Source organism: Vulpes vulpes, chromosome X (assembly GCF_048418805.1).
Source record: "Vulpes vulpes isolate BD-2025 chromosome X, VulVul3, whole genome shotgun sequence".
In the NCBI taxonomy this organism is placed as follows: Eukaryota; Metazoa; Chordata; class Mammalia; order Carnivora; family Canidae; genus Vulpes; species Vulpes vulpes.
This window is the reverse complement of record NC_132796.1, coordinates 101,910,309-101,923,886: the sequence shown is the minus strand read 5'-3', so window position 1 is coordinate 101,923,886 and position 13,578 is coordinate 101,910,309. Positions and strand designations below refer to the sequence as shown.

The window sequence follows — 13,578 nt, the reverse complement described above, 5'->3', positions numbered from 1 at the left end:
CTTTTAAATCCACATATAATGACTAAATATTAGAATACTAATTTTAAAATGGTGACAACCTTATCCAGAACCTGTATTCTTGTTACTAATACTCAAATATTTATTGAGAGTCTACTATGTTGTACATAATAGAGAGGATTAGACAAATCTGATATAGCTACCCTCAAAGAGTTTACAGTATAGAAGACATGACATGTACATGAATAACCATAAGACAGTGTTAAAGCGCTATGAAAAAGAAATCGGTGAAGCACTGTGGGAGTTTAAGAGAGCATCACTATTAAGAAATAAAATAAGATAAAATTCAATGAACAGGAACTTATTTTTATTCATCCCAAACACCAAAGCTTCATATTAAACAGGTCCAATAACCTCAATCTCCACAAGAGCTAGACAGAAATATACTTGGTGGCCTTTAATCTTATAAACTCCTACGTATCCCACCTGATATTGGTTACTATCTGCTATTAACCTCATTTGATATGATAGTTAACCATCCAGTGGCTGCTTTGCTAGGAAGGGATTGCAATATATTAAATTACATAAAAATGCATTCAGCATCCACTTTAAGGCACTGTGCAATAAATTTTGTAGGGGGATACAAAGATGATTTTCAATTTAGAGCCCTCAAAGAGCTCATAATCTAGTAGAAAAGACATACATACACACACACATCTACACAGCACAACAAAGCCTATCATTTGTACCTGAATCTAATTTGTTTTTGGTACCTGAATCTAATTTGACAAGCCCACAAATCTGTGATTATCAAGAGCAGTTATATACACACTAAATGCAAACCTGGAACCCAATACCAATGACTCCCCTTAAAGCAATATCAAGCTTAAAGTAGTCATTATATTCTGTTGCCCAGGTTGTAAACCGAGTAAAAGTGACTGGCAGGTCTCTGATACTGAATCAGTACAGCCTTCTAAATCAACTAGGCAATAGTTGATGATGAATGTATCACATTTCTGTATGAGTGTAAATCACGTTTTATTATTGGTGACTTGGTGTTGCATGTCTAAGCACATGGTTGTCACCAACACCTTCTCAAAAAAACTGTATTAGTCTGCTGGAGCTGCCCTAACAAAATACCACTGACTGGGTGGCTTAAACAGCAGTAATTTATTTTTTACAGTTCTGGAGGCTGGGAAGTCCAAGATCAAGATGCTGGCAAAGTAGTTTTCATTCTGAGGCCTCTCCTCTTGGCTTGTAGGCAGCTACTTTCTCCTAGCTATGTGCACAGTGGAGGGTGGGGGAGGGAATCTTTGGTGTCTTTTCTTAAATGACCAGGACCCCAACCTCATGACCTCATCTACTCCTAATTACCTCCCAAAGGCCCCACCAAATACCTACCACACACTGGCCGTTAGGGTTTCAGCATATGAATTTGGGCAGGAATGGCTATTATTCAGTCCATAACAAGAACTTGACATAAAATGGCTAAAGTAGATCACAAAGAAGATTCTGGATGGCTTTGGAAAGAGCCCAACCCAAAAATATTTGGGGAGCCCTTTGGAGGTAAACAAATGAAAATGGTTTCTCTCCAGATCCAATGTTCCCACTATGGCCATTTCTGGCTGAACTGGAAATCAAAGAATAGGTTACTAATAGCTCTGAGTTACTTACCATTTTACTCAGGCAGTTCAGAAATCTGACCATATCTCCTCAAGCTTTAAAACACAGCTCTCAAATTCTAACCTATGTGTAATACACTTATTAAAGGTAAACTCTACAAGGTACTTTCATTAATATGTAAGATTATTGAAAAATGTAATATCAGCATCTACCATTTGTCTAGAATCATAGTCAATACTTCTGCTATAATAGATGACCAAAATAATTTTACTTCCCAGTAAAACTGGCATCACAGATTCTTAATAATTATGTGTGTCAATGTATAATAATGATTTTCACATTGAAAATTTTTGTGGTTTGCACATTAAAATATTTTTTGCACATAAAATTTCTAATTAAAAAAATATATTATCTACAATTACAGCAGGCAAGGAAATTAACTCAACCTAAGATAACACTAGCAACATCAATTCATCATCTGTAACTAGGATTGCTTAAGTTTTTTGTGGTCAAAAAATACCAATGTTTGTGGTTCCAGACCAGATCAAATGGAAGTAAGTCTTAAAATGAGCTTAAAATGTGAATTAAAAGATGTATGATTAATAGATAAAATATATTTTATTTTATTCCTAGTAATCAACAATTCCAAGCTTCTAGAATGTACAGAAACTGCTGGGTAGTATATTTCTACCTTTTATATTCAGATACTTTAAAATTCTTAAAAAATTCAAAAATAAATTAAAATTCTTAAAGAACACCAAAGTAAAGTATATGCCATCCCCTTGGAATAATCTGTGATAACCCAGGGTATCATAAAACCAAAACTATGAATCATTGATATACATAATTCTTTTTTAAAAAGATTTATTTATTTATTTATTTATTTATGATAGACATAGAGAGAGAGGCAGAGACACAGGCAGAGGGAGAAGCAGGCTCCATGCCGGGAGCCGATGTGGGACTTGATCTCGGGACTCTAGGATCGTGCCCTGGGCCAAAGGCAGGTGCTAAACCGCTGAGCCACCCAGGGATCCCCAATACACATAATTCTTAATGTGAAAATAATTTAAGCTAGCAGTATGTTTATCTTCCAATTTTATATCCGTCTTACAAATAAATTACATATATAAATTGCTTGCTCTCCCTTCTAGAGGTAAAGGAATTAAAAGATTTATAAGAATCTAAGGGTTATAAGAGTTAAAATCAGCATTTTTTTAAATTTTTATTTATTTATTTTAAATGGAGGTGCAGAGAGGGAGACAGAGAGAGAATCCCTAAGCAGACTCCCCACTGAGTGGGGAGCCTGATGCAGGACCCTGAGATCATGACTGGAGCCAAAATCAAGAGCTGGACATTCAACTGACGAGCCACCCAGACACCCCTAAAATCAACACTCTTAATTATTCAACCCAGGGGTAAATTATTAGCTGCTCCTAAGTAGGTCGGCCTATAACTACTATATGTGCAAATACATGAATTTATCCTACACTATGATCTTTCCTTTGATTAGTGTGCATAGTGGAATAATAACCATGTGCATTCTGAACAAAAAAATATATACCTATCAATTATCAGAAGCACACTGTTAAAGAGAGTAGTTCCATAGCAATTCCAAGTTTGTATGAATTCTTATTAGCAGCAACTTATTCTAAATGTTAGTAATTTGGTGGCAAAGTAACAATGGAGTCTCTCTATTAACAAAGGTGGTTGACACTTTTACAGCCTATGAGTCTTACTGAATCCACACAGGATAAAATTACAGAAAGAAGGCTAAGTGCATTTTTAGCATCTCTTCACATGAAATGGCCCAGTTACTACCTGATGAACTATAAGAAAGCTAAAAGAAAGTTCCCAAGACCCCTCTTCTCTGCTGATCTGGTTGGTCTTTTTGCCCTTTTCCCAATTCCTGTCTATGGACTTTCTGCAATATTCAGATACCAACAATGGACAGAAAACAATTAAGATGAATCTACAGTACATATGTCACATTACTCAATTTGCAGAATGAAGCCCCCAAACCGAACTGTTCCATTTCTTGGTGATCACAGAGAATAATTCTGGTCTACATTGACTGATGTCAGTCTAAACCCTGTTTGATAACAATTATAGGGCTGTGGACCCAAAAAATTGCACTAGTCTATCAATTCTGTGAAAATTGTTGACTGGGTAGTACATTACACATCTAGCACTACCATCCTGAAATTCAGAAGACAGAATATACACATAATGTTTATCTGATGTTTCACATTAATGTGCAAAAATCCAGAAGCTTGTTCTTAGTTCATGTGTGTGCAAGTTTCCCCTGGCAGTTTAATACAAGCAACATAGGTTGTATCAGGCAGATCTGGGGGCCAATTTCACCTGTGATGTCAGGCAAGTCACTTCACCATCTGTGCTTCCAAGGTCATGCTAGTGTTTACCTACCTCATAGCAAACCTATTTTGTAACTCTGGGACGTTTACACTGGATAATATCTGCAAAATACTTACTTCAATGCCTAAGACATAGTAAATACTAAATAAATACCTACTATTGTTACTACTAACTTAAAAATGGAGAGGTTAAGAGCAGACTCAGGCCAGATAACTTAGATTCAAATCCTAGCATTGCTGGGTGATCTTGGGTAAGTTACTTACTCTTTCTGAGCCACATAAATTTCTTTTTAAATTTAAAAAATATCAAACCATGGGGTGCCTGCTCAGTTGGTTAAGCATCTGCCTTCAGCTCAGGTCATGAGCTGAAGCTCCCTGAACAGGTTGCCTGCTTCTTCCTCTCCCTCTACCTGCTGCTTCCCCTTCTTGTGCTCTCTCATTCTCTGTCAAATAAATATTAAAAAATAATAAAAATAAAAATATCAAACCGGGGCACCTAAGTGGCTCAGTGGGTTAAGCATTTGCCTTTGCCTCAGGTCATGATCCCAGGGTCTGGGGATAGAGCCCCATGTTGGGCTCCCTGCTCAGCAGGGAGCCTGCTCCTGCTTCTCCCTCTCCCTGCCACTCCCCCTGCTTGTGCTACCTTGTTCTCGGTCAAATAAATGAAATCTTTTTTAAAAAAAAGTATTTAAAAATTATTTAAAAATAAAAAATAAATTAAAAATATCAAACCAGTTAATTATACGTAAAGGGCTTAGAAAAGAAACCAATACATAGTAAACACTATATGAGTGTTTGTTATTACTAACATGCAGACAATTTCTGGGAAGGAAATAAAAAAAGGAACAGGAATTTGCAAACCAAAAACACAATGAAGATCTTAATGTTGAAACAAAACTAGTAGTTCTAACAAAAATAATTCACTGTGTGCTGGGGCAGGCATCATACTCCAAAGTTAAAAATATCTAACTTCCTCAGCAACTGAATAAAAACAACAGCGCCCACCATTTTTTGAGTACCCGCTATTAGTGTACCATTTTAATAAGCATGGGCTCTTGAGAGAGACCTAGGTTTGAGTCTGAGTTCCTCTTTATAAATGTGCCATGTGGGTATAGTGAGAGGTTAAATTACCCTCTCCGAGGCTTCAAAGATTCCTCGTCTGTAAAATGGTCATAATCATGCTAATTCATCTCAAGAGTCCTGGGATCCGGTGGCATTAGGCTCCCTGCTTATCAGGGAATCTGCTTGAGGCTCTCTCCCCCCCTCTCCCCTCTCTAATAAATAAATAAAACTGGAAAAAATAATCATGCTATTGTTACAGGGTTGTTTTGAGGACTAAATAGGACTATATCGGTAAACACAATGATAGCTACTATTACTATTCCCAGTCAAGGACCATGGAAAGGTTGTTCAGCCTGCAGACAGTCTTACAATCTTTTCAGTAACACCAAGTGGCAGCTAGCACCTCAGTAATACATTAAAGACACTTTAGCTCAGAAAGGTGACGTAAGTTACCCAAGGCCACACAGCTAGTAAATAGCCCAAACAAGCAGGATTCCAGGCCTGACTCCATTAAGAACATTGGTCTTTACCTTAAGTCACACTGCCTAATATCAACAGAATCCTTCCTTTTTAAGGGCTTAAAGGATTAATTATTTAATTTAATCATTTAACAAACCATTACTGAGAATTTCTTACATGCCAGGCACCATCCTATGTGCTGGGAATACAGTGGTGGTCCCTGACCTTATAAAGTTTATGATTAATGAGAGAGACGATCAACAGGTAATTGGTAACTGTGAAAATAATATGACGATGACGACGATGACGATGCAGACGAAGGCATCTAACTGTTTGGCAGGGGTGTTGGCCATTTTAGCAAGCATGATCGGAAAGGTGGGGGGGGGGGCGATGCAGCTTGGTTTGTTCGAGAAACAAAAAGAACCAATGAGGTTGGAGACAAGATACGAGAGGCTGATTGATGATGGTATGAATGTCCTTGAAGGTAAGGACCAGATTCGCATTTTTTGTCCCTATAGGATCAAAGAGCATAGGATCCAGATTGAGGCTTATCTGATTTCGAGGCCTGGATACCTCTGGGCCGTGGGAAAATTACCTAATATCGTCTCAGTATTTTCCTTGTGTGCAAAAAGGTAGGTATGGTTACCGCTACCAAGGTTGCTGTGGGGATTCGACCAGGCAATGCGCATTCGCACAGTCATTATGGTATTTGCGGAACTGGGTGCAAATGCCAGTCCCTGCGTGCCCTATGTGGTCATTCCATGCCTGGACCCTCTACACAGGACCTGGGCAGCATACCCCTAGTTTAGAGAAGGGCCTCTCCGAAAAAACGCATCCGCCCCCCTACCCCGACCCGCGGCGCGCCAGATCATCCCCAAACGGCCGGCGGGCCCCTCCCCGCAGCACGCTCCCCAGCGGCACAAGTCAACCAAAACGCCATTTCCACCCTCTCCTCCCACACGCAGCCCTCCAGGCCTGGGATGTCCCGGGGCACCCACCCCACACCTCGCCAGCCGTCTCCCACGCCGCCCTGCGTGACGTAAAGCCCGAGCCGGGACGCAGCGGCCGCCTCCCGCCCCTCCGGGCTTCCCCGGGCCACCCCGGGCCCCGGCGGCCGCACTGCGGGCCGCGCGCCTCAGGGACCGCCAGCCGCCGCCACGGCCCGGCGGGCCAAACTGCTCACCACGACGCTGGGGCTGCGGGTCGCCATTACGAAGCCGGCGGGCGCGGGGGCTGACGGCAGCCTGAACGGGAGGAAGCCGGCGTTGCAGCAGAGGAGGCGGAGGTTCTCCTGCAGAAGGCGGCGACCCGCGGGAAAGCGGAGAGATTTGCTTGCCGTTGCGCTCTAGGCCGCCGCCGCCGCCGCCGCCAAGCCGAGCCTAACAGGCCCCGCCCCGCCCCCGGCTCCGCCCCGCCCCCGGCTCCGCCCACAGGCCGCCCGGTTGCCTCCGCCGGCGCCTGCGGGTTTGCAAGCGCACGAGGTGGGAATTTTCCTCCGGAAGAAGCGGCGACTCCTAGCGCGCATCCTGTGTCCCGTTTCCCCAGGGTCTTCCAGCCGGACCTCCGGCTCCAGGATTCCCAGACCTGCCGCCGCCTTCTTCCCAGTGGCGCTGAACTGGGCTCCGGCTCTTCCGCTTGCAGTCACCACGTGCTCCTCTCGCCCGGCGTCTCCTTCCCAAGACCTTGGACCGCATTGCGGATTCCGTTTGCCCGACTGGTGGCCCAGTTCTACCAAAAAACTTTAACAGGGTGTGTGAGTTCAGACCTAGGAGCCCTAGGGTGAGCAGATCAGGGTACACATCCGGCGGGGGACACCCTACTGCTCTGTGACCTTGTGCGAATCAGACTTCCTGAGCCTCTTTTCTTCTCAGTAAAGTGAGGATATTAACAGGATTGTTGTGAGGATTAGACGCGGCATCTGTGTGCGCATACGCATGTAGACGGCACAGTACCTAGGACATTGCATAATCAGGAAGTGGGAACCGTTGCTATTACTGATCTTTATTTTTGCCTCCACAAATTCCTGTTTGGAACTGGGGCGGGTTGAGGGGGGATCCTCCCCTAGTCTCACGTAAGTCAGGTAAGCAAATAACAGTTGTTCCATTCCTGCCGTTCCTACAGCTCCGGCACCCATCAGAGTGCCCAGCGCATGCTAGGTGTCCTCTATTAGGGCCACTGAGGATATGTGATGGTAAAGAGATTTGTGAACCTGGGCGTCGTTGAACTCTGAGCCTTCATCAAAAAAATGAGAATTATTCTTCCCATGAAGGTTTATTGTGAGAATTGTAAAAAACACTTATGCAAAGCACCTAGCATACTACTTGCCTCGTAGTAGGTGCCCAAGAAAGAATAGCAGTTGTGATTTTATCGTGTATGAGTCTGGGAAAACCATAGTGTCTGAGTTTCTCTGCCTCCCCTATCTATCATGGAGTGATAACAGACTATAATGGAAAAGGTACATGTGGGGTTTGGACTGAGACAGATCGGAGTTTAAATCCCGAGTTGAGTTCACCACTAGCTAGTGTTATACCTTGAGCAGGATCCTTGGCCTCTGTGTGCCTCAGTTTCCTTATATGTCAAATGAAGATAATTTATATCTCAACCACAGGGCATGGTGAGGATTAAACAAAATTATGCAAGAATGCCTAGCATAGCTCTTCAAAAAATGTTAATACCAATGCTATGCGTTCCATATTATTACCTTAAACAATTCTTCACTCTATCCTTCTAGCATCTAAGACTTCTTATTTATTATCCTACTGATGGACATTTGGTCAGTTTCCAGGTTTGGTTTATTGCAAATAGTGCTGCTGTGAACATTTCATACCTATTTTGTACATAAACACATGAATGCATTTCTATTGGATATAGACTTTGAGGTTCATATCAGCACATTTTTATTACTTATCCTTTTAACAAACATTGTGTTCCACTAGGAGTTAGAGCACTTCCAGTTATATGTTGGGCCCCTGGCACATGTGGACTCAGCTACATTTGTTTCTCTCTTTTTTATGTTTTAAAGATTTAATTTATTTATTCACGAGAGACACAGTTAGAGAGAGGCAGAGACATAGGCAGAGAACCAGGCTCCATGCAGGGAGCCCGATAATGGGACTCAATCCTGGGCCTCCAGGAGCATGCCCTGAGCCAAAGGCAGATGCCCAACCACCAAGCCACGCAGGTGTCCCTCTCTCTCTTTTTTTTAAAGTAAGTTCCATGCCCAGCCTGGAGCTGAAGGTGGGTCTTGAACTCAGGACCCTGAGATCAGGAGTTGGACACTTAAAACAAATGAGCCACTCAGGTACACATCCAGCCCCCACCCCCACCCCCACCCCCACCCCGCCTACCACATTTGTTTCTAAATTAGGTAATCCAACACTTCAGAGCCCTTCTGGCTTGTTTGTGGCTTGCAGTTTCTTCTTTCTCCAACCCCTGTGGTAGCACATACTCCTGAATTCTCAGGGGTTTGAAATAAACAGTGATAGCCTGCTAACTGTAAAGACAAATAGTACTATTATTTCCATCCTGTTACTCTATGACAGCTTGGAGCTTTTATTTGTGTTTAAGATTTAAAACGGCAAATAGTGCAACTTGCAAGATGTAATACTTCCGTTTGGTAAGTGAAAATCCGGTTCACAGATGAAATATATTGCTGAATTTGGACAATATATTTAAAATCAAAATGTTATTTTTTTAATTTAAAAAATTATTTATTCATGAGAGACACAGAGAGGCAGAGACATAGGCAGAGGGAGAAGCAGGTTCCCTGCATGGAGCCTGATACAGGACTCGATCCCAGGACCCTGGCATCATGACTTGAGCTGAAGGCAGATGCTCAACTGCTGAGCCGCCCAGGTGTCCCTGAAATATGTTATTTTAAAATTGTTGGGGCACCTGGCTGGCTCAGTCAGTAGAGCATGTGACTCTTGATCTCAGGGTTGAGAGTTAAGCCCCACATTGGGTATGGAGACTACTTTTTAAAAAATTGAAAAATTAAAATTATAATTGTCTTAAGTCCTAAAAAGAAATCAAGAAAATAGCTATTACTATTACAGGAAATAAAATTTTCATATAGACAAAATCATTTTGTCTTTTTTTTTGAGAGAGTGTGCAGGTGCACACCAGGAGAGGTGGGGGGAAGAGGGATAAGGAGAGAGCATCTCAAGAAGGCTCCACACACCCAGCGCAGAGTCCAACTCCAGGCTTGAACTCACAACCCTGAAATCATGACATGAGCTGAAATCGAGATTCAGATGCTTAACTGCTTGAGCCACCCAAGTGCCCCAATTTTGTCATTTTTTTAATTAAAAATTATTCTGTGTGTCAAATATGCTAAGTATGCCACTGTTTTACTAGAATATTTGCATGCAGGAAGAGAGAAGGAAAGCATGGGTGTAACCCAGGATTCCCCTTTCTCACTCTTGCCTTTCCAGAAACAATTTTGTAGTCTACTTGTTTAGACTTAATGAGGAATTATTTACATACCACAACCAATTTTGAGTGTATTTCTGCTCCACGTTTCTTTTTTTAAAAGATTTTATTTATTTATTCATGAGAGACAGAGAGAGAGAGGGGCAGAGACACAGGCAGAAGGAGGAGAAGCAGGCTCCATGCAGGGAGCCCAATGCAGGACTTGATCCCAGGAATCCGGGATCATGCCCTGAGCCAAAGGCAGATACTCAACTGCTGAGCTACCCAGGCGTTCCTAAATGTTGAATTTTTCAAAAAGACTTTTCTTTATTCATTTGTCAGAGAGAGAGAGAGAGAGAGAGAGAGAGAGAGAGCACAAACGGGGAATGGCAAACAGAGGGAGAAGCAGACTCCCTGCTGAGCAGGGAGCCCGATGCGGGACTCGATCCCAGGACTCTGGGATCATGACCAGAGCGGAAGGCAGATGCTTAACCAACTGAGCTACCCCAGGCATCCCTCTAAGTGTTAAATTTTTAAATTAAATTTAGAGTAGCCTTCCTAGTGATCTTGGATGTTCCACCTTCATCAGAATACATTTCTCTAAGCTTTGCTTTGACTCCATGAACTGCATGAAAACTGAACCAGTATTGGAATCAACGAAAGTGACAGTTAATTTTATGTGTCACCTTGGCTGGGCCACAATACCCAGATATCTGAACAAACATTATTCTGACTGTTTCTGTGAAGGTGTGTTTTTGGGTGAGATTAACATTTAAATCAGTGGACTTTGACTACAGCAGATTACCCTCCACAATGTGGATGGGCCTCCTCCAATCATTTGAAGGCCTGAATAGAGCAAAGGCTGACCTCCGCTTAGCAAGGAGGAATTTTGCCAGCAGACCGCCTTCGGACTGGAACTGCAACTCCTCCGGCAGTGTCCAGCCAGCCGGCCTCCCCCATCAGATTTTGGACTCATCAAGCCTCCACAAACGTGTAAGCCAATTCCTTAAAATAAATCTCTCTCGCTGTCTTTCGTTTTCTCCCCTCCTTCTCTATCTCCTCCCCTCCCCCTCCCCTCTGTCTCTGGCTCATACAGATATGGGGTTCTGTTTCTCCGGAGAGCGCTAATACAACTGATTTTCTATTTGAAACATCTAATGATATAGATGGCATCATATAACTGACATCATTTAACTGTGAAGCCCTGCAAATAGAGCTACTTATTTAAAGCTCTCACTTCACTTTTTGTCGTGTACAGGACACTTGATCGCTTCTCGGCCTTTTGGCTAAGATCAAGTGTGGTACAGGACACTTGAAATCAAAATGAGCAAATGAATGTTGAAGAAAAGTCAGTTGATCTAAACAAGCCATTCACAGAGCAATACGTATATACCCGCTCTGCAGCTGCACCCCATTAAATCATCATCTTTGGGCACAGCCTCCTTAAAATAACTACAAACCTGTGAGGTTGATGCTGAAACTGTCTCTGCAAATTTATGCCTCTGGTTTTCCTGTGGTCAGTGATAGCCACGTGCTCCGTGCGCATGGATGATAAAGCGTTGCCAACTGTTTTGTTCATGTTACACAGTCCTGATCAATGTCTTGAGTAACAAATATGGCATTTAATTTTGCATTAATCTTGCACTTTAGTTTTTGAACTCATGTGCCGAAAAGGGTGAATTGCAAATTTGTACGAAAAAAAGGTATTGTAGATTTGCACCATATAATGAATGACATAACCACGGTACTGAGAGCATTCAGGTGACTTACTCTGTTCTATGGCAGGACACCTCAGTCTCTGTTTCCTTAATATACTTTATGTACATGTAAAGACGTAATTCGCTACGTCCACTGGCCTACCAACTCGTGGCCAGGCAGCTTCCTGTATCTCGTAGGCTTTGGCATGGGCACAAATGGCCGGCATACCCTTCTGGAACCCCCAAGTGTTCAGCAAAGGGGCACACAGTGGTGAATGTTCCCTCTCGTCCCTGCCTGGGACAAGCATGAGTCGGTTGTCTTTAACTTCTAAGGTCTGAGTGCACTCTGTTATCGATGAACACCCAGCATGCTGTCCTTGAGAGGGTTACATACTATTTGGAAAAGATTAGAGAAAGGGAGAAGGGTTATCACTGGTTGCCATTTAGGTCTAACTGTATTAAAGTGAGAATTTGCTTCTTTCCGTATGTACTGCACAGGCTGGTAGGCAAAGAAGACCGAGGCAGAAGCTGGAATTAAAAGGTGGTGGTCCCACAGACCCATCCTGGCTTATGTCGATTCAGTTATGAATACTTACCCTGGGTGGGAAAACAAAACCTCTCAGACAAATGGTGAACTGGATAAGTTGCTGCAATAACAATCCCAGGCAAACTGGAATGTATAGCTCCCCCAGAGTGCTGTAGGGCTGGCGGCGGGGGGACTGTTGATGGCAGCTCTCCACTATGGTGTCCCAACTTCTCACCCTGATTTCCTTCCTCTCTGGGCATCCTGGACCACCTTGCCTATCATAACTGTGCTTCAGGCCCATGGGAGACTTCCCATTCCCTGATCAGCCGCTCTGCCCCCGGCTTCCCTCATTTCCCACTTCGCTCAGGATCCCACCTGAACCACTCTCACCAACTGCTGGAAGTCCTTTGTGCCCTTCCACCTCTGCTTTGCCCAGATGGCAGAGCCACGCCTGTTCTATCTACCCCGCCTAGGCACTGGAGAAAATCCCACAACCGTGGAGACTGGTCCCTCCATAGATTCATGGGCTCAGGTCTCGACTGGGCCCTAACACCCCCTTCACAATCCTTCACGAGTCCTTGTTCAGCATCCTGTCTTACTCCTCTCAGGAATGTTCTGAATGTCCCTGTTCAACTTCATCATCCTCACTCTAGAGGGGTTGACTCAACCCAATAGCTCATGAAGAGAGTGGAAGAAACAGGAAGCACATCAGTCCCTGCCATACACGTCTACACTGTGTCTCTTCTCTCCTCCAGGCCCAGAGCTGAGGATCCCCTCGTCTGACCAGCAGACCCGTCTGTGGCCTGCAATCCATCACCTGTGGTACTGGTCTCTGTCAAATATCTACTCTTATTCTCCCATAGCGTTTGTACCTCCTTCTTTCTAGTCTTTCCCTTCAGGCCCATAAAGACCCAAGTTTCTTTTATCCTAGAAATAAGTAAGCAAATGAATAATTGAGTGAATGAATGAACGCATTTAAAGTCCTCTCTTGATGTCATAGCTCATGTTCTCAGAAAAATTTCCAGGAGGTTCTGAGAAAAATTTGATTTTGTAAAATATTTTATGACAGGAATGTCAAAATGGCAAGTTAACTGCTGTTGTTAAGTCGTGCATGCTGGCTTTAGTTTGGAACAAAGAAATGAGTTTATAACAAGTAAGGCCAGGTGCTAGTATAGGACCATGTATTCTTTTCTTTTTTTAAAGATTCTATTTATTTATTCATTAGAGACACAGAGAGGCAGAGACATAGGCAGAGGGAGAAGAAGGCTCCCTGCAGGGAGCCTGATGCCGGACTTGATCCCAGGATCTGGGATCACAGCCCAAACCAAAGGCAGATGCTCAACCATTGAGCCACCCAGGTGCCCCTAGGACCATGTATTCTTATCGAATTCTTTTAAAATTCTGTATCTATTCATCTGAAAGTTGTCAGCCACCAATCACCCAGAGTTTCCCTCATTCAATCTCTATGCTA

At 43.2% G+C, this 13,578-nt stretch overlaps 1 protein-coding gene across 2 annotated transcripts in view; it reads right to left on the bottom strand.

Moving 5' to 3' along the window:
- HPRT1 (hypoxanthine phosphoribosyltransferase 1) overlaps positions 1-6,879 on the bottom strand; it is a 38,328-nt gene extending 31,449 nt beyond the window's left edge. The window contains exon 1 of one of the 2 annotated variants that reach the window (XM_072744782.1): positions 6,658-6,879. In XM_072744782.1, the coding sequence (XP_072600883.1) occupies positions 6,658-6,684 (27 nt within the window). In that variant the 5' untranslated portion in view covers positions 6,685-6,879. Of the gene's footprint in view, positions 1-6,472; positions 6,501-6,657 lie in introns of those variants that run through there. The other variant, XM_025983189.2, reaches the window with a different exon arrangement.
- Between the last annotated feature and the right edge of the window lie 6,699 nt (positions 6,880-13,578).